Genomic DNA, 22233 nt, shown 5'->3' with positions numbered 1-22233 from the left:
ATTGTGCAAGGTTGAACACAGTATTGTGTTAATTCTGATGCGTTTTAATGTTACTATATTACACATTTTAAAGCTAAAATCATTAGTGCGTGATGTTTCAATGGTTTCGTGAGAATCACTCGTATAGAGTATGGATAAGAGAGTGTACAATATAAATGAGGTAGTGTACAGTATAAATGAGCAGTTTACAGTATGAATGAGGTATTATAAGGTTTTATTAAGTAGTGTGCAATATCAATGAAAGAATATAAAGTATGATAGATCATGTATACAGTATGAATGGTACTGTAAAGCATACATAATTTAGCATACTCTACCAGTGAGATAATTTACTTTATACAACAGTTCTGTCTGGTTCTGAATCTGATTGGCTACAGATCTACAGATAACATAACAGTAACCGCTTGACCGCTTGTATCATTCTGCCACCTACTGGTCATTTCACAATTAGTGAGGGAGGCTTCCTTAAACACGTGAGTCATACGCTTGCATATCTGTGACTGGAAAAAAGAGCATATGGTCACACACACACACATCCACAGGCATAAACGCTGTTCTTAAACACTTCAACAATCATTTTCTCTTTATCTGGAGCATCTGTTTACACGTGTCATAAAGTGTTATCACTTGATGACTTATTTTCCGGTGAAGTGACTTTTAAAACACGTTGTGAGATCACCACTGATATTTATAAGCAACACGCAGAAACATCTCTCTGACTCAATATAAAACACTTAATTATTCTGTTTTATGTAGTACTGACAAGAACAAAGTCCAGTAAAAAGAGAGTGCTGGTATCGTGTTAAGATTAAATGGAAAATCATAGTTTTATTAACTTTTACCTCTGCCAAAACAATACCAACAAAAAAGACTACATTTGAATAAAAGAAACGATTAATAGATTCATATGACCAAATACTGCTGGTTTGATCAACCCAAAACAAATAAAACCTCAAACACGGATGCATCAAAGTGAACGAGGCAGCATTTGGATCTCACGTCCAAATCTCAGTCTGAATCTTTCGAAGCAGATGTTCAAATAGGTGCTATCTAATCAACTGCAGATTTAAAGGGGCCGTGAATTGGTCGATTTTATTGCTTTATGACGTTGATTGATGTCTACTTATGCATTTCGCGTTGTTTTTACATTCAAAAACATCAAAAGCAATAAGTAATACGCTATTTTGTAACATGGATTAGTGGCTGTCTTGAGAAATGGTTCGTTTGAAGGGGCGGGCCGCATTGAAGACCTGAACGTAAACACCCACTGCTATGATTGGACAGCTTCATTCCCCGTCATTACATGTAGGGAAATGTTTTTAAAACATTAATGTGATAAAAATAGCAGCCGAACACAAATATGTTTGAGACACAAAAGATTCTGGGTGCTAAACATGATACACATAAATGACAATACGTATATTAAAGTAGAAACAAAACTCGACGTGACTAAATTACCGTATAAAACACAGTAAGCGTGCATCCGAATCTAAACTGCGGCTAATAAATCCTTATCAATAACTTTGTATATTTCTATTGTGCTTGTGAGGTTGCTTTTACATTCACGTAATGTTAAATACCACAGTTATATGATAAAAAAATAAGCTTTGTTGAGTGTTTGACCTTTCAAACGCAACTTGCCTAAGTTACCGTATACAACACAGTAAACGGGCATCAGAATCTAAACTGCGGTTGATAAATCCTTCCTTATAACTAACTTTGTATATTTCTACCTTTAAATTACAGTCGTATTGTTAAGTGTTGTACCTTTATTAATCGTTTAATGTTTTTAGTAAATTAAAACAGTCAACAAACGTATTTAGACACGGATGTTACAACAGGACACATCAAGCAATCTCTTTTAACAAAGCAATAGTGAAACACAGTAACTTAAATAAAGTAAAATGTCTTACTGTGAATTATACTGCTGTGTCATTGTTGTCAGATCCAATATAAGTGGTGCTTCTGACTGAGTCTCTCTGCAAATCCAGCATCGACTTCTTTACAAATGAATCCATGTCCACAACGTTAACAAACGCTCCCCACACGAGCTGGAACTTCTTCAAAAGCAAACTTTATCCAAGCATATTGCTAATGTTAAGTTCCAAGCCTCCGAATTGAAGTATTTAGCTTCTGTGTTGTTCCCATGGTTGTTCCCACGCGGTTCTTTCACAACCGATAATGCGTTTCCATGGTATCATAACAGATCACCGCGTCAAAATAAAAGTCTCTCAGAAAAAATGTATTTAAAAAGTCATTTTGGTTAAATTTGTCAATCTTTAAAGACATGTTTACTTACTGAGACACACGTGTCACGCGAAGCTGTGGGCGGGGCTACAAAAGTAGACTTGTCCTTTTGGTTATGGGGAGGTGTTTCAATTCTACTTTGACGTCATAGATTTCCGAATTTTAGACTGGAGTTTTTAGCTGGCTTGGTGCCAAAGACGGTTATATTTCAGTAGCACGGACGTTTTCAGTTCTGAAACTTGCAGGATGTTCATTTAAGTATGATGACCTCTTATATAACAAATTATCAAGTTAAAATTGAGTTTTTGATTCACCGCTCCTTTAAATATTATACATGTATTTTCTCGTATATAAACTACACTTAGTGACCGGTAATATTGAGAAAGGGCTATTCTGTCTATTGAGCTACTATGACATTCAAAACGAACAGCTACAAATTCTGAGCCTCAAATCTGTGGCAGAAGAAAGCAATATTGCTTAAGTATAATCTAAGAAAGAATACAGTATGAATGAGGTATTGTAAGGTATAAAGGAGGTAGTATGCAATATCATTGAGATAATATAAAGTATTGAGCAAGTATACGCTCACCTAAAGGATTATTAGGAACACCTGTTTAATTTCTCATTAATGCAATGGTGTAATGGTGTGGGGGATGTTTTCTTGGCACACTTTAGGCCCCTTAGTGCCAATTGGGCATCGTTTAAATGCCACGGCCTACCTGAGCATTGTTTCTCACCGTGTCCATCTCTTTATGACCACCATGTACTCATCCTCTGATGGTTACTTCCAGCAGGATAATGTACCGTGTCACAAAACTCGAATCATTTCAAATTGGTTTCTTGAGCATGACAATGAGTTCACTGTACTAAAAAGGCCCCCACAGTCAACCCAATAGAGCATTTTTGGGATGTGGTGGAACGGGAGATTTGTGCCCTGGATGTGCATCCCACAAATCTCCATCAACTGTAAGATGCTATCCTATCAATATGAGCCAACATTTCTAAAGAATGCTTTCAGCACCTTGTTAAATCAATGCCACGTAGAATTAAGGCAGTTCTGAAGGCGAAAGGGGGTCAAACACAGTATTAGTATGGTGTTCCTAATAATCCTTTAGGTAAGTGTGCATTATGAATGAGCAGTGTTGGGCAAGTTACTGAAAATTAGTAATTAGTTACAGTTACTAGTTACTTCTTTTAAAAGTAACTGAATTACTCTACCAGTTACTGTATATCAAAAGTAATTAGTTACTAAGAAAAGTAACTTTTAAGTTACTTTTATGTCTGCTTTTTAAATGTAAATATGAACAGTACTGAACAGTCAAACAATAAAATAATATGGATGGGCTATTTTACACGTAAGACTCTAATAAAGCAATAAACCCCGAGAAGCAGTGGGTTACCAGTGCATTTTATAACAGCTAAGGGGCGTTGTAGGCACGACGCGAAGCGAACCCTCTTAGCTGTTATAAAATGCACTGGTGACCCAACGCTTCGAGGGGTTTATTGCGTTTATAAAACGGTTACGTCATATGCATAACGTTTGCAGGATTTTATAAAATAAAACACAAATAAGTTGTAATTATATTAGTACAAATATTACTCTTCCGCCAAACAAAGTAGTTCCTCAGAATCAAGTGTGGCTGAAATAGAGCGCAGTTACCAACCAACACAGATGCAGCAAAGACAATGAAAATATGATTTAAGACTGTGGTGTTTATTTTTATAAATCAACATTCATTTAATTTATACATTAACATTTATATTAATGTATAAATTAGATGCAACTGTTGAAGTGATGATCAAATATGCTTGGAAGCATGCTGAACTCTTTCCCTGTCAGCGTTTTTTTTTTTAAGTTGCCACCCAGTTAAAAACATAAGATATCAAATGAAAGAACAGACCATCCGCTTTCAAACAAAAACAAACAAAAAAACATTTCGTCCTACCTTTATTTGTTCTCTTATCACCTCTCAAATTTTTGTATTAAAAGCGGAGATAATTCCATTTTTGTGAAGAACTTTAGTAAGAGATCAAATTCAGACATGAACAGTACTACACGGTGTTTTCAGTGAATGCGTCAGTGTTTAAGTTGGGTAAGATCGCCACCCAGTGGATAATAGCGGACGTATGAACTTGAGTTATAAAATCCTCAGACAACGTTTTCTCTTTATCGACGAGATGACTCAACAATATTATTGACATTTATCTGGATATCGCCATTAGTTGTGCAATTGTAGACAAATAAAAAATATGATTAAAGACTGTGGTGTTTATTTTCATAAATCAGTACGCAGCAACAGTGGCACAGTGATACTTACAGTATGTAATGTGGTCTGAACCGTGAGGTTACCGGTGTATTTTATCACGGCTTAGAACCCGTTTCATCCAATCAGAATGAAGAACCAGAACTGCCCGTTTTATAATATATCACATACTGTAGGTGCCTATTTTGCTTTAGATTCAACCTTTGAATATTTTTGTTAGAAATTATCTTAATATGTAAACTGACTTTATTTATGTATATCATTTAGATCAGGGGTCGGCAAGTAACTTTGGCCGCGGGCCAATATTTTTTTTAGCTAGTAGATGGCGGGCCAACTGTTGTTGGCACACTTACATCTTATTTTGAATTAGCCTAGTATAGGCTATCTGATCTTTTATCAAGAAACATTGTCTTTATTTCCTATTTAAAAGACGAAAGACGGCATTAAAAATTGCTAAAAACATGGTAATGGGTCTGTGTATCATTCGTTCGATCGTTTTTTTTTTTATTATTAAAATCAAAAATGAAAAAATTAACCACCACGGGTTTTCTGATTGTGTGCTTAGATAAAAAAATAAATTACTGGATTAGACATTTTTTTTATTTAACTCCTTTATAGGCATAATATATCAATGAAATCATTTTAAACAGATTAAGTACTATAGTGGTAATATTACAGGCATTTATGCTCTCATGAAATACTCTTACAGTCCGACTTTTGAACTATTCCTTTTTTTATTAATATTTAACCGGGACACACACATACACACCTAAGGTTTAAGGAGGTCTCCGCTGGACTGTTTTTTGTCCAGCTCCGACAAGGTTCTATTCATACATTCATACACTTTGTGTTCACCCGCTTTATTTCCCGACCTGACGGGTCCGCAAAACTTAACGTCACGTTTCGTTTCCAGAATCTCACATTCAAATGTCTCTAACGAAAAGAGACAGATAATTTTAAATGTTATACAAAAATTGTGTTCGTGCCAATAAAAATATTATTTTAACATTGTATTCATTGTATTTATAATGAAATATAAATAATACATTAAATAGGACAAAGCCTCTCACTCAAATTTCTCACCATCATAAACCGAGTTGGTTGCGGAGTTGCTGTTCAAATTGCTGAACATCCTCCTTTGCCAAATTTATAATGTTTTAAACGGAGGTAAAGATCAAAGAACTATGCGTTAGGGAAATTAATAATGGCTTTATTTAAATAGACATGTAAAACCATATTTTGACGGATTAGTTTCATTTTTTCAACGAATTTACCTGCCCATTAAGTCTTAATATTTAACGGTAAACGAACTTGACTTGCTGTTTTCGAAGGCATGCGGGTCGAACCGGTCGGGCGCTCGAGCCCCAAGTTCAAGTAGCAGAAAACAACAGTATTCCTTTCAAATCTACTTTAAAAGTGTATTAATTAAAATATTATTGCAGTAAAAGAGTTTTTTTATCATATTTTGTAGTGGTTTCTAAAAGCCAGCAATTACTTTTCAGTAATTTGCAATGTCACGAAGTTTAACGTCTTCACGCGTGATGAATTGACATGATTTACGAGGTAAATTTGCAAATGATTCATGAAGTCATACCTCTGCAATTATTTGATCGATTGTGTTTTAGAAGTATGCTCAAACTCTAATGACAGCTATGATCGCGGATGCGCTGGTAGAGAAAGAGAACGAGAAAAAACGGCCCGTTAAGATAGCTATTATACGCATTTTTTTCAGGACATTCTTGCTATTTGTCAGTGTGTTATACGCGAATAAATAATAATGAAAAAAGTTCAAAAGTCGGACTGTAAGCGAATGAGACTTACTGGAAAGCATGGTTGCTATTCAAACCCTTATTAAAACCCTTATTAAAATGTAATCTGTTAGTACCTGATCTGTTTAAATTTATTTCATTGGTATATGTCTGCTAAGGTGTTCAATTAAAATTTGTCCGAACCCGTTTTCATTTTTTTATTTTTGATCTGAGCGCACATTCAGAAAACGAGTCGTTTGATTTTAGTTCAGGAAATAAATAATAGAAAAACAAGTCGTTTAAAAAAAAAATAAAAAAACGGACTTCAAATTAATCCGGCGGGCCAGAAAATATTACTGGCGGGCCACTTTTGGCCCGCGGGCCGCCTGTTGCCGACCCCTGATTTAGATCATTTAGACAAATATTCTGCATGTTTACAAAAATATATAATGTGTTAAAATTGTGTAGTGTCTCTTTAAAAATTTGGAGACAATTGTGTCAACATGTCATATTTTCTAAAATAAATGATCATTTTTCTGATTTCATATTTATTTTAATAAGTTAGAAACGTCTCCGCTGTTTCCTGCTGACAGTGCGTGCAGCAGGTGAGGCAAATTATTGGTCCTCCGAAGGTTAAACCGTCTCATTTCAGTTCTCTTCGCGAACTTCTGAGCGCCTTGAAAGGCCGAGTGCTCACCTTTTATCGCATGCTTAGTAGGGTGCAGCCCTTTAATTGGAACACAGCTTGTGAAGCTCGCGGCAGGGACTGTGCTCTTTGGTCATACAGTCGTGGCCAAAAATATTAGCACCCTTGGTAAATATGATCAAATTAGGCTGTGAAAATTCATCTGCATTGTTAATCCTTTTGATTCTTTATTAATAAAATTCACAAAAATGTATTCTTTTATTGGATAATCAGAGTTTAAAGTGGGCGGAAATATGATTATGAAATAAATGTTTTTCTCTAATACACATTGTCCACAATTATTGGCACCCTTTTATTCAATACTTTTTAAAACCTCCATTTGCCAGTTTAACAGGTCTAAATTTTCTCCTATAATGCCTGATGAGGTAAGAAAACACCTGACAAGAGTTTAGAGACCATTCCTTCATCCAGAATCACTCCAGACCTTTTAGATTCCCAGCTACATGTTGGTGCTTCTCCTCTTCAGTTCACTCCTCTCATTTTCTGTGGGGTTCAGGTCAGAAGAGTGGAATGGCTTTAGCAGAAGCTTGGTTTTGAGCTCAGTGACCCATTTTTGTGTTGTTTTTGAGGTTTGTGTTTTGGTTATTGTACAGTTAGAGGATCCAAACATGGCCCATTATAAGAATTCTAACAGAGTCAGTCACTTACTGATTTTTTATCTGTTGGTATTTGATAGAATCCACGATGCCATGTATTTTAACAAGATGTCCAGAACCTCCAGCAGAAATATAGGCCCACAACATAAAAATCACAGCATTATATTTCATTGTACACATGGGGTACTTTTTTTCTCTGTGTTTACCAAACCCATCTTGAGTGTTTGCTGCTTAAAGCTCATTTTTTAGTTTCATCTTTTTTAGACCATAGAAGCCATTCCCATTTAAAGTTCCAGTCATGACTGATAACTGAATATGCTTTAGTTTGTTTTTGAATGAGCTAGGAGAATTTTTCTTGTAACCCTACCAAACAACATGTGTTGATGTAGGTTCTGTTTGACAATTTTTTTTAAAGGTTTTCTGAACCAGAGACTCAACAATTTTCTGCAATTCTCCAGCTGTGACCCTAAGAGAGTCTTTAGCTACTCAAACTCTCCTTCTCACCGTACATTAGGATCATATAGGCAGTTTTGTAACATTTTCTGATGGTTGTAAATTCTTAATTATTGCCCTGATGATGGAAATGGTCATTTTCACTGCTCTAGCTCTTTTCTTAAAGCCACTTCACCAATTTGTGAAGATCAATTATCTTTTGCTGCACATCAGAAATATATTCTTTGGTTTTTCTCATTGTGATGGATGATTAAGAGAATTTAGGCTTTGTTTCCCCTCCTCTTTATATTTCTGTGAAACAGAAGTCAGAGCTGAATGATTTTGTGTTTACAATCATGCTGGAGTTCTCAAAATTGTGAAAATGAATGGGAATATACTTCAGAGATATTTTACCAATAAGAATTTCTAGGGGTGCTAATAATTGTGTCCAACGAGTATTTGAGAAAAGCATTCATTTCATAATGATATTTCCCCTCCATTTTAAATTCTTATTATCCAATGAAAGGATACATTTTTGTGAATTTTTAAATGAAAAATCAAAAGGATTAACAATGCAGATGAATTTTTTACAGCCTTATTTGATCATATTTACCAAGGGGGCCAATATTATTGGCCTCGACTGTATACTGTTGTATATATTTTCTGTTGGATTTAAATGATACACAGGATTAAAGGAAGATATTTAATCAGAAAACGGAGTAGGCTACGTGGGTTGTTTTTTCGGATATGGAGAGACTGAAACTAAAACTAAAAGCGAGCTCACACATACTATGGAGTTTTAACACGGGCGTACAGCGCAGTGTGAATATTTTAGTGGAAACAACAATCGCGGATCATTCTCTTCCATGAAGGCCGATGTAAACATCTAAGAATATATGAACATTTCTCAGATTTATTACTTTTGTGGACTACAAATGCAAGTTAATGTCATGCCGGGATTGCTTGGCGAAGATAATTTACAAACATGAGACCGGATGGATTATGACTTGCGCACAATTTTTAAACAAAGGTATGTTGCCCCGTTTAGATTTTTCATGTTCATTCTATATGCACTGTCAGCTATGATGAAGTGTAATGATTCATTGCGCCGCCAACCACGGTCCTGCGACGTCAGATATGTTGTCTATTTTTTACAAAATAGAGTAACGCGAGTAACAAACTCAATTAAATTTCAGTAATTGTAATTGCGTTACTTGATTTAAAAAAATACTTCGTTACATGCTCGTTACTGCTAAAAGTAGTGGAATTACAGTTACTCCCCTCACTGTGAATGAGGCAATATATTATATCAATTATATGATTAAGGGGTGGTTTCCCGGACAGGGATTAGACTAGTTTCAGACTAAAAGAGCTGTCCAAACTGAAAACAACTTGTACTGACATATCTTTATCTTTTGCCTCAAAATGCACGCCAGTCATGTTTTTAATAAAGTATGTTTGTTAAAACTATATTTCCTAATTAAACTAAGGCCTAGTCCTGGGTTAAGGTCATCCATGTCCGGGAAACCACCCCATATAAATGCGGTAGTTTGTAATAAGTCATTTTGGATTATAGTGTCTGCTATACAAATAAATGTAAATGTTAATTTCTAAATCATTAAGTATATTCCAGGTTCAAATTAGACGATCATCATGTTTTTGAATAACCGTGTGTGTCTGTTCAGGCAGAAGATGATTTAGCTGAGAAAATGCGCAGCAATGAGATGCTATTGAAGGCAGTAAACACCTACAGAGAAGCAGCTGAACTACCAGACGCACCACATGACCTCATTAAAGCCACATTAAAGAGACGAGCGGATAGGCAGCAGTTTTTAGGTACACGCATAACAATTTCTCAGTAAGTCTGAGTTATATTAGCACTGTTTGTAAGCTTGATTTACATCTCCGTTCAGGTCGTACAAGAGGATCTTTAGCTACTTTGGATAAGCTTGTGCAGATGTTTCCAGAAGACACAAGTCTAAAGAATGACCTCGGTGTGGCATATCTGCTCCTCGGAGACAACGAGGCTGCAAAACGAGTTTACAAGGAGGTGAGATGCTTATCACATTTACCTGTAAGTGTTGCGCTTTAGAGAGCATGTGAAGAGATATTCATTCTTCTTTGTTTCTGAAAATCTTCCCAAGGTTTTAGCAGCTGCTCCAAATGACGGGTTTGCCAAAGTGCATTACGGGTTCATACTGAAATCTGAAAACAAGATTGCAGAAAGCATACCTTATCTGCGGGTAATGCTTAATCTTGATCTCACGCACATACAGAGAAATATAAATACTTAAACACAAATGATCTCAACGTGTGTGTGTGTTTTTAGGAGGGTTTGGAGACTAATGAACCAGGCACTGATGATGGAAGGTTTTACTTTCACCTCGGGGATGCGTTACAGCGAATAGGAGACAAGAGTGTAAGCTGACATCAAACTGAAGATTACTCAGATCAGGATTGTGCTTAGATAAACTTAATGTACATGGTGTGTTGTACGTAGGCATATGACTGGTATGAGGCGGGCTATCGGCGGGGTCACTTCGCATCTGTATGGCAGAGATCTTTGTATAACGTCGCAGGACTCCGTGCTCAGCCCTGGTGGACGGCTAAAGAGACCGGATACACAGATTTAGTCAAGGTGATAACTTGTTTGCATGTCTTGAATCTGTTTAAAATTCACTTGGTTACTCGTCTTCGCTATAAATTTGAATGCAAGTGTAAACATTATGAATAGCTACTAATAGAGAATGATCATGTGGGTGATTCTCACGAAAACTTGGTTTTAAAAATGTCAAGAATGAAAATGTAAAAATTGCTTAAATTTACTTTTTTTCCCACCAGACATTGAAAAACAAAGTCTGGAGTAAATGGGAACATTAATTTAAAAACTTGTACTTATTATTTAACACTTTTTGTAACATAATTTAAAAAATTAGTCCTAAAAAATCTCATTACCGCAACAGTCAGAAAACATCAACACTGACATATTTTCAAAATGACATGACAAACCTGAAAGAATATAATTTGGAGATTCTGCACATGCATTTAAAATCAAAGTATTATGTTTTTATTAATTAAATTAACATTTAATAAGCATCTGTTGCGGAAATGATAATCAAAATGTCGTGTAAGCATTCTGACAAGACAATATTTCAAATTAACTGTAAAAAAATGATCTTACCTGGTAGCCATCTTGAAGTAACTGGTCCATGTGCTTGGTCACTCAAAATCAAACTTTATTAAAATTCTGTATGTGTGTTTAAACTGTTCTCAAAAAGTGTTGCGGAGGATGAGAACATCAGGCATGGACACATCATTTTCCTAATTTTTCTTCATTATTATTATACATGAATATTCAGTAAATATTTTTTCTGTCATCTAAAGTAGTCTAGCAAAACATCCATTTATTTTTTTCTTAATATTTTTGTGTTAATTTGATTAAATTACAACATAAAGCATGTTCAAACACAGCCGGACACATTGCGGTAATGAGAATTCCAGCAGAAAATGAGATCAAATTTACTATTATAAATTCTTATGTTGAAATCACACATTGTGCAAGGTAGAACACAGTATTGTGTTAATTCTGATGCTTTTTAATGTTACTATATTACACATTTTAAAGCTAAAATCATTAGTGCCGTGGTGTTTCAATGGTTTCATGAGAATCAACCATGTATACAAGCGGCGAAGGGTGTCTGGGCTGACCCTGAGCGACAGGACATGCTGGAGGGATTAAAGGACACATGGGCCTGTCCTGGATGGGTGGTTGGAGGATGGATTGATCAAAAAGTAACCATGACTTTTATATTAAACACTGAAGAAAATGTTTGTATGTTGTGTTTCCAGATGTTGGAGCGTAACTGGTTGACGATTAGAGACGAAGCTCTGTCTGTGTTAGACAAAAACAGTGGACTGTTCTTGCCAGAAGACGAAAATTTGAGAGAGACGGGAGACTGGGGACAGTTTACTCTGTGGCAGCAAGGTAATGTACTGTGGAATCATGAAATGCATATAAAAAGCATGCAGTGTGAAAAGGCATGCAATACATAACGCCAAATTTTTACATTTTGCAGTACTTCCCGTTCACTTAATATGGCGCATCTTTTCGTATCATTTCATGTATTGGTTTCTCAATTTTTTTCTGTTTTTAAACCACTGTCACTTGGGTTTGGGTGACATACCCAACTTTTTGTTGTTGACATACTAACCCAAACTCCAAGCGTTTAAAAATAGACAAAAACATGGAGAAACCTATGTATTAAATGACATCCTAAAGCAAATCCCAAATCTAACTCCAAACCCAAGCGTCAATGGTTTAGAAAAATTGAGAAACCAATACATAAAACGACACGAAAAGATGCGCCATATAAAGTGGACAGGAAGGATTGGCGTATCAAATGCATGCAGAATGGGAATTTGGTTTATGTATTGCACGACTTTTCACAATGCGTGAAGGTGGAGCTTTTAAAGGGACATTCCACTTTTTTTGAAAATATGCTAATTTTCCAGCTCCCCTAGACTTAAACATTTTATTTTTACTATTTTTTAATCCATTCAGCTGATCTCCAGGTCTGGCGCTACCAGTTTTAGCATAGCTTAGCATAATCCATTGAATCTGATTAGACCATTAGCATCGCGCTCAAAAATAACCAAAGAGTTTCGATTTCCTATTTAAAACTTGACTCTTCTGCAGTTACTTCTTGGTTACTTTTAATGGCGGGGGACTATTTTCGGGCACTGCATGATATCATTGCACCTCCTGCAGCCATGTTACGGCAGCAAAGTTCTTGATTATTATGCCAGAATGAGAGTATAGTTCCTAGCCATATAGGCCTAGAAAATCACAACTTTTAATTTTCCGTCTGTCTTATTACACGATGTAACTGCAGAAGAGTCACATTTTAAATAGGAAAAATATCTCTTTGGTTATTTTTAACGCAATGCTAATGGTCTAATCAGATTCAATGAATTGTGCTAAGCTATGCTAAAAGTGCTAGCGCCAGACCCGGAGATCAGCTGAATGGATTCTAAAATGTTAACAATCAAATGTTTAAGTCTAGGGGAGCTGGAAAATTAGCATATTTTCAAAAAAAAGTGGATTGTCCCCTTAAAAGCTCCTCCTTGATTTGATTACACCAACCCGCTCTCATGAAGTGCTTATAAATAGCACGCATTGTAAAAAAGTCGTGCAATACATACAAATTCCATTCTGCACGCATTTGATACGCCAATCCTTCCTGTCCACTTTATATGGCGCATCTTTTCGTGTCGTTTTATGTAAAATGAGCATATTTTCAAAAAAGTGAAGTGTCCCTTTAACATTTTTATATCTTTGGGTTCATAATAGTGCAAAGTAATTTACTGATTAAAATTTATGAATCTTTATTTTTTTCCATGAGTTTTATTTACATTTACTAACTCAAAGATATTGTAAACTCTCCCTCATTTGTTAGTCACTTTGAATAAAATCTTCTGAAATGAATAAACACATTTTTCCAACTTGAAATGGAAAGCCTTTTATTCCAGGAGAATTGAAGGATTTCTATGAAACACCAGTGTTGGTTTAAGCTTGCATGATGCCAGAGAAAAAATCTAAATGTACTTTTTATACTCTTATGAATTGGGCAGATGTTTATATACATTAATCTCATTTCTTAGCATTACAATGCTGGGATTCCATCACCCTGATTTAATGTGCATTTTGAAGAATCGCATAAGAAACAAGTGATGGAAACGCCAAATTCTGCAAAAAGTTTTTACGCTCGCTTGAGGTGGTGTTTGAATTATGCGAAAAAAGAGTAAATGCGAATAATGGGAGATGGAAACGCATTTCCAGAATAAATTCTGACGTAGCGAACATTAAGCCCACGTGACTGATCGTCTTAACTGTATCAGCTGACATTTAGAGATTTGGGATGCAGCCGTTGTCTTTCCCATATATTTGGCTTGATGTCGTCGTAATGCCCTTGCTGCTAGTGCCTGCATCAAAAAAGTCTCCAATTACAAGCTCCACTACTAGTAAATGTATAACTTGCCCAATTGTAACTAAATGCAGTCCTGTTTTCTTTTTCTAAGCGTGCTTTGTATTTTTTACTGTTGGTTACCAGGTTGTAGGTTACCAATACCACATCATTCGCTCGACCAACTTGCATGAAAACGCACCTAATTCGCATTTGTTATTTTTTTGTAAAACTTGAAAAGATTCGCTTCAAATTTGGATGGAAACCCAGCTACAGATGTCCAAACTAACACACGCACCTTAAATCTTTCACAGGTCGAAAAGTTGCTTCTTCATGTGGTAGCGTCCCTAAAACCTGTGCTCTGCTGGAACGCCCCCCAGAAACCACCGGGTGTAAAAGAGGACAGGTACATTGTCCATCCTTCATCTGTATCAATGAGCATGTTTTTGCATCTATCTCCAACTAACATATTGTAGCCTACAGTTTATTGTAATACAAATAACGCTTTTCTTTCTTTTTCAGATAAAGTTTTCAGTAATGCAGCCTGGTACTCACGTTTGGCCTCATACTGGTCCCACTAACTGTCGACTGCGCATGCATCTAGGCCTCATCATCCCTAAAAAGGGCTGCAGAATCCGCTGTACAAACCAGACGAGGTCAGTTTAAACACAAATATCTCAAAAAATGCTTAAAGGTAACTAAAACATGCAATATCATTGTTGCAAAATTGAATCAAAATGTTAATTTAGTTTGGTCTCCACCTGAACTACTGGGACCACCAGAACCTTTAAAAAAACAAATTAAGAGATAACATTTTTGTCTGTGTAGGGAATGGGAGGAGGGAAAAGTCTTAATATTTGATGACTCGTTCGAGCATGAGGTCTGGCAGGAGGCAGACAGCTATAGACTCATCTTCATCGTGGACGTCTGGCATCCCCAACTCACCCAATTACAGAGACAGACGCTTTCACCCATATAGAGCAATCGTCCAATCGCAGAGACTTGAATGACGTCAGGAGCCAATCAGATTGACTGATGTAGTGCTCATCATACATCATCTTCCTTTGCTGTCGTGAGGCAATATGAATGTATCAGTTTTATGTATAATTCTCTTGATAGTAATGAATAATGTGATTTATGATGAGCATAATGACTGAAGTTAAACGGATCTGATTAGTTAGTGCTCGAGTGTAAGATTAAAGTTAAGGATTAACAGCATTTTAAGATTGGGTAGTTATGGGACCAGTCAAGAAATCCTTTGACCTAGAGTCACAATTCATGTTTGTTACTAAAAGAAGAGACTTGAAGAGGTTACTGTTTTATAAACGTGATTGAACGTTGCACTGTATCGTAGGTTAAACTGTGTCTGAATGAATTATATCCACATATATGGATGAGTAACTGTGTAAGGAGCCATACATACAAACACAAATTCACTTTGTGCCTGGTAAACACACGTCCAGGTCAGTTTTAACACAAGACAAATGATTTAAAGAATTGTGAAGAATTCATGCATTATGAGAGTATTTGTTACATGCATTTTATTTAATCTAAATTTTTATTGAGAATACATCATTTTCATTAAAATCTCAGATTATTTGGGAGAGAAATGTGACAGGGAGATGTTTTCAGGTGAATCACATGCTTTGTTAACACTACATGAAAATTCTAGATGATTTTTGTATAAAATGAAAATGTTTACATGAAATGCCAAATTTTTGTATTTTTGTGTCATTTAATAAAAACGAAGTCCACTCTTAAACGTTTATTGTAGAGTGTCACACATCACAGGTTGTAAACTTATTTTAAATTAACATTAAAATGACTTTATGCACAGTATAGACAGTGAAATCACTTTATAGACAGGTATGGATATATTACAGTACATGTTTAATAAATTAATCAAAAAAGTATATTTGTTCGAAGGCACTTTTGGGTCCGGTGTAGACAGGATTGTAGTTGTAGATCAACGCCTTCTGTTCTTCCTCTGTACTGACAAAACTATGAAAACTTTTCCTTGCTGTGAAAGCAACAAAATTAAGGATGGAAATGGTCAAGATTAGTTTTTAAAGGACATTACATTTACTTTTTACAATGCATTATTAAAAGAAATTAAATGGCAAATTGATATGTTAAACAGCTATTAAAAACTTCTCATCAAGGAGTGAATGCATAAATAAAGCCAGTAGGTTAAGACTGTGTCTTTAGAACTAGTCTGATCAACTAGCAATTAGTTAAGGCCAATCAGTCTTACGTTCAGACTGAAATGAGAACAGTCTACAATTTTTTCCAACTCACTTAAACAGTTATGATCAGTTTTAAAGAAAAAGAAATTGACTAACTGATAAACTAGTCTAAACAGTTTATCCAACCAGCCCCAGGAAATGTTCAGGTAACATTGGGTCTCATTCACTAAGCATGCGTACGCACAAATTTGTTGTTAAAATGTGCATACGGACGTTTTAACTTAAAAATCATGATTCAACAAAAACTTTCATACCAAAATGCACTCCAAATGTATAGGGCTGTCACAATGATTAAATAATCGTCTCATCGCAATTGTTAGACCTCATCGCGATGATTTCAGATCACCGCAATGATTGCACATCTCTCTAAAAAACACAAGGGGGAGCTGCAGCGCCTGTATAAACGAGACAGTATCAGATTACTTTTAAATATGTGTTTAAATATTTTCAGCCAGATAAACCATGAAAAAGATTTTATTTAAATAATCACAACAATCTGTGAAAATAATTTTATAAACAAAAAAATTTATGAGAATTAAATGTCAAAGCAATAAACATGCAATTAATCATCATAATCGTCACAATTTATCAAACAATTAACCGTCAGCCAAATTTCATAACCGTGACAGCCCTATGTATGCAAAAACGTAAGAACAACTTAGACCACACGTGCGCAATAATCATGAACAAGGAAAAAGAATCCTATTATATATATATATAACTGTGTTAACTATTTTATATATTCTTTTCCTTGTTCATGATTATTGCGCACATGTGGTCTAAGTTGTTCCTACGTTTTTGCATACATTTAAAATAAACTTTAATATGAAAGCCCTTGTTGGACCATGACCTGTAAGTTTAAGGCGCAGTGTGTAAATTTTAGCAGCATCTAGTGGTGACGTTGCAAATTGCATCCTCAGTCCACTGCTCACCCATCGCTTTTGAAATGCATAGAGAAGCTACGATAGCCACCACCGGAAAAATGTCATAATCGGAGACAACTTAGTAAAAAAGTTTGTCCGTTATGGGCGTCTGTAGAAACATGCCGGAACAAAATCGTGACTTCCACGTAAGGGGACCCTCTGTGTATTTAGATAAAAACGTCTCATTCTAAGGTAATAAAAACATAACGGTTCATTATAAAAAGATCTTTATACACCACTAAAAATATAGTTTTGTATAATATTTTGCATTTCTGTCAAGAGATCCTTTTAAAAATTACATTACACGCAGCACCTTTAAAACGTCCGTACGCACACTCCACAAACAAACTTGTGCGTACGCATGCCTAGTGAATGAGACCCAATGCCCCCAAATGTCAAGAGACATTATATTTTGCATAATGAGTTTTGTTAAATTATATTCATGACAATGAAACATTTCCCTGTTGAATTCCAGTACAGAATTGTGTGTTTGTGTGTGGATATATTCAGGTAAATATATATACAGCCGCAAAAAAAATCCAGTTTTGACTTAAATCATCATTTCTAGATGTATTATGACCATTTTAGTCCAGTGCCTGCTGAATTTCAACAAAAACAAACCTTTTGGAGTGACAAAGTCATTCAACAGCAAATGAAAAAGACTGAGAGCATGACAAGACTCAGACTAAAAACCTTTTACGTTTTTCCTAAAATACATGTAAAACCATTAGTATTTTGTTGTTGAGAAATGAATTTGAACTTGTTTTCTCTGAAGTACTGAAGATTGGAAACCACTTCTTTTTTTTGTAATTTTGTATGTTTTCCATATTTCAATTTTCAGTAAATAAATGCAAATAAAAACATTATAGTAATTAAGAATTTGGCAGAAATGTCGGTAGTTGACCAAATTAAACAAAAATTAAAATTTTACCTAAACACATAAATCTAGAAAAAACTGAAAGGGACCACTGAAATGGTCTCTAAACGTTTCATCGGACGCACGTGTGGTGACGCGATTACGCGTCTGGACAGAACTTTTCTTCCAGTGTAATTTATTAATGGTCTGACTAGTTGCTAAACTAAACTCTTGAACAAATATCTCGTCGAAAATAACAAATGTATTGGTTTCCTAGGTATTTAACGTGTTGTTTATTTTGCTTGTTAAATAAATAAACTACTTTAAAAGGACTTTGTTGTATTTGAAGAGTTTCGTTGCAAAACGAGATAACCACCGTTTTTTTAATTGTTCAGAAATCTCGTTTTTTGGTTGTGTATTCCAATTCATTTCAATGCAACTGCAGTTGGTTTGTTTTGATTTAAACTTTCATAACTTAAAAAATACAGATAAGTAGCACCATAAAACAAAATAATAACATGATAACATAATAATAAACATGCTTTGACAAAAATGTTAAAAAATGGATTTATCTCGTTTTGCAACGAAACTCTTCATTTATACTTAGTGGAGTTTACCGGAAGTTACGTGATGACCACGAAAACCGCTTGTTTATGTTATCACTGCTGAAACCGTGTATATATATATATATAAAACTGTAGATAAATTATATTTATACATATATATATTTTTGTGTGTGTATTGGTATTAATCTTACCTTCATTCACAAAAAACTGAGCTGTGTAGAAAGTGGTTTTAACAGCTGAAGGTGTGTGGGCAATATAGGGTCGAGTCCACTCAAAGGCGTTCTTCTCCGGGTGCCACTGGGTGGCATAGATGGGAAAATCATACGCTGTACATGAGCAGAGAAACAGGAAGTGATGATGTTGCTCATGCAAACAACAGAAAGCTTACTGTAGATGTCTGATCATTTACGCTTCCATTGTAGACACAAACTCGTTTTGTCCGTCTGTGTTGGTACTTAAAACTCTGTAGAACTTCTTCAGTGTCTCAGTCTTGGTAAAGTTCTGAAGTTTAATAGCAAACATTCATATTATTTCATAGTTTAATAAACTGTAATTATTTACTTACAAAACAGTAAAAATGTAAAGTAAATGACTTTAGCTGTATAGAGAGAGTAATGTTTGCTGTACCTCTGTTGTGAGACTCCACTGGTGTGAGTTTTCTGTGAGTGATTCTGATCTCAATGATTTCATGAGATCATCAGGAAAGTCTTTAAATAGTCGACTGTCTTTGATGTCTGAACAAAAATACTTTTTAATAGTTACACACTGAAAGTTCATTTACCAAGAATGAAATAACTACAAATATGTGATAAAGTATTTAATTGATAAAGTTGAATTACCGTCAGTGAAGTTGAGTGGCAGGGTAACATTAAGGGTGTTAGTGTGAGACAATAATAACTGACCGCTGGTTAACAGCGTGAGCTGCTCGAATCCTAAACACGTCCCCCATATAGGGAAATAATCCCCCTTTGAGTTTGCCTGATAACAAAAAACGAAATGTTTCGTAATAAAGTAATGATAAAGTAATTCTGACTCACTCAAAACACAAAGCACAGCAGAGTACAAAACGAAAACTAAATTACTGTAAATAAACATTGCAGTAAAATGAGGTGTAGTGTAAATGAGATTTTTTTTGCGAGAGCTTAGCTTGTTCTTATAGTTCATAGAAATATCCAATGTAGTAAGCAGGGTGCAATTTGCAAAAAAAACAGAGGGGTGGGTGTTTTTCAAATATTTTTATTATGAATCTGAACTGCCAGAATGCATTGCTTTATGCTTTGTGCCAGACGTGTAAAAACACTCGTTTATAAACATAATAAACCGGTTTCCCAGACAGGGATTTGACTAGTCCTAGACTAAAAATAAATGTACGAGCTGTCCAAACTGAAAACAACTTGCACTGACATATCTTGATATACATCAGCCCCCTTAATTTTTTTCCTTAAAATGCAAGCAAGTAATGTTTTTAGTAAGGCATGTTTGTTAAAAATAGTACTATTAAACTAATGCCTGGCTTAAAGGTACAATTTGTGAGATATTTGCAGTAAAATATCCAAAAACCACTAGGACAGTGTTATATATTTTATCCAGCTGATTACTAACAATATCTCTAATGTTTTCAACTACTTTTGCCATTCTTTATGGTAAGTTTGTTGATCTAGTTTGATGGTAAGTTTGTTAACACACCATCGAATTGGACTAATACTGTAACATCTGTGACTAACAATTTCGTTTTGAATATTACATGAAACCTTACATAATGAAATAAAACGATGTCATCTAACGCAACATTTATAAAACTTAATTACTTTACCTCACATGATTTACAACAAATCTCATCATTCCACGCTGCTTCAAAGTGTCATTGAACTACGTCATTGTTATTGTTATGATTGTGCGCCCTCTAGTGGCGGATTTTACAAATTGTATCTTTAAACTAATCCCAGTCCAGGAAACCACCCCAATATTTAACAGAAAAAAATGCAATGGCAAGAAAATAGTCAGTCTGTTTGATGATGGACTTTTGACTTTTTTTGCTTATCCCTCGATTCTAATGATGGTAGTTTCTGCTTTCTCATTCTCAATGGTAATATATCTTGGATTTATTTTTTTTGACGGTCCTGAAAAATGCGATGATATGCTGCTTGTAATCCTTTTCATTTATTATTTGGCTGTTTTCGCACTGAAATAGACTATTGCTGCTTGATGACATTTGGAAAATCCGGGGCATGGATTAAAAAGGGATCAGGATCGGAAGCGCTTACAGTAATACTCCATTCCTGATTTTACTGCTGTTTGCACTATTGCGTGGCAGCGTTTTTACCTATATTAAATTAGCTTTACTTAAGGCTGTTTATATGTCCGTTTGATGACTAAAAATCATGGGGGATAAAAAAATAATTAATCAGAGATAGGAATATAAAAACCAGAGGGGGGATAATCCCCCCCATCCTCCCCTGCAAATCGCATCCTGGTAGTAAGTATGGTGTAAAAGTATTTATAAAATAAAATATTCATCTTAATTTCACATTACAGCATATGGTGCTATGTTTCAATGCTTGAAAGTGCTAGTATTACACATTAACTTAAATGCACTGTCATGGTGATGATGTCATATTCAGCTGATAAACCATTTGTATGCAAACCTCAAGGGCAAGTCTGTAGAAAGCAGCAGCAGCTCTGGAATAACCAGATGACTCTATACTCACTCCACCACCTGGAAACAAAACACTAACAGAGAGAGATTATATGACATGACATGACATAACATAATATATGAAATTATACATGATATATGATATGATATGATGTCATCATTTCTGTAATATCATCACCCCCATCATTATATAAGACTGATATTCACTCACCCATTAATGGATTTAAAGAGTTGTGTGTATTCCTCTTCAGACTTATTGATCCTGTAAAACATTTTAAAAAACATACATTACATTATTACATTCAATAGTAATGTAAAAATCATTGTTCTATTTAATCTTGCTGTATCACCTTTACAAAAGGTTTTATTGTGTGAAAATGATATGAACTCACATGACAGGCACCACTCGAGCGCCTGCAGACTCAAGGAACTTCACGTAAGAGGCCGCAATGTAAGAGTTTCTACCCGGCTGTGGATCATAAAACTCCTGCGTAAGAACACCTGGACAAAACATCATTACATTAAGATAATTAACTTACATACATAAGGATTTCATCTGAAACCAGGAAACTCGCTTAAAATGCACCGCCACTTACCGATTATCGGTCGTTCATTTGTTTTAATTTGTGTCCCGAAATTGTCAGAAAATACGGCATTGACAAAAACTGTCAAAACGCAGAAGAAGTGAATACAAGTCATGTTTTCTAAAGGTTTTTCAAGATCTGTCTGTCCTGCTTCATGCTTCACATGACAGCGGTACTGTTGTTTCCTGTTTTGTGACGTCCGAAGTCACGTGAAGCTTGGCACGTAAACAACGTCACGTGAACAAGAGGAAAATAAATAGAACAGAACTAAGGAATTATGTTGAAAAATCTTAGAAATAAAAAAGCAAAACGAATGTATACACTTTTTGAAACCTTTTCTATTATTTCTATTAATGTTGTTGTTGTTTATTTTTTACTTTTTTATTTGTCCTTTGATTTGATCCATTGGTAGATATTTTGAATGTAATAATAAGCACATTGTTATT

The 22233-nt window shown here is 35.1% G+C and overlaps 2 protein-coding genes across 2 annotated transcripts in view; one reads left to right on the top strand and one right to left on the bottom strand.

Annotated features, from left to right (window-relative positions):
• The window catches only part of unm_hu7910 (un-named hu7910), a 40961-nt gene extending 25243 nt beyond the window's left edge, over positions 1-15718 (top strand). The window contains exons 9-17 of the mRNA XM_073859559.1: positions 9679-9829; positions 9907-10043; positions 10138-10236; positions 10323-10412; positions 10494-10631; positions 11843-11978; positions 14271-14362; positions 14479-14612; positions 14785-15718. Coding sequence (XP_073715660.1) covers positions 9679-9829; positions 9907-10043; positions 10138-10236; positions 10323-10412; positions 10494-10631; positions 11843-11978; positions 14271-14362; positions 14479-14612; positions 14785-14935 — 1128 coding nt within the window. The 3' untranslated portion in view covers positions 14936-15718. The remainder of the gene's footprint in view (positions 1-9678; positions 9830-9906; positions 10044-10137; positions 10237-10322; positions 10413-10493; positions 10632-11842; positions 11979-14270; positions 14363-14478; positions 14613-14784) is intronic.
• ggh (gamma-glutamyl hydrolase (conjugase, folylpolygammaglutamyl hydrolase)) lies at positions 15707-21991 on the bottom strand. Its single transcript, XM_073859560.1, has 9 exons — positions 21800-21991; positions 21596-21704; positions 21415-21465; positions 21193-21277; positions 19387-19525; positions 19175-19281; positions 18960-19048; positions 18739-18875; positions 15707-15976 (listed from the first exon to the last, which is right to left on the bottom strand). Exons 1-9 carry the CDS (start codon positions 21900-21902, stop codon positions 15855-15857), a joined length of 942 nt encoding a protein of 313 aa, XP_073715661.1. The 5' UTR covers positions 21903-21991; the 3' UTR covers positions 15707-15854.
• Between the last annotated feature and the right edge of the window lie 242 nt (positions 21992-22233).

This window comes from Misgurnus anguillicaudatus, chromosome 21, assembly GCF_027580225.2.
Source record: "Misgurnus anguillicaudatus chromosome 21, ASM2758022v2, whole genome shotgun sequence".
NCBI lineage: Eukaryota > Metazoa > Chordata > Actinopteri > Cypriniformes > Cobitidae > Misgurnus > Misgurnus anguillicaudatus.
Note: the sequence above shows the minus strand (reverse complement) of the source record. Positions and strands in the feature narration are given on the sequence as shown.

Coding starts and splice junctions, on each gene's coding strand:
- ggh (XM_073859560.1), bottom strand. CDS start 21,902: ATGACTTGTATTCACTTCTTCTGCGTTTTGACAGTTTTTGTCAATGCC. Junction 19,282..19,386: donor GCCACTCAACTTCACTGACG/GTAATTCAACTT, acceptor ATTTTTGTTCAG/ACATCAAAGACAGTCGACTA. Junction 18,876..18,959: donor GAGTTTGTGTCTACAATGGA/AGCGTAAATGAT, acceptor CTGCTCATGTAC/AGCGTATGATTTTCCCATCT.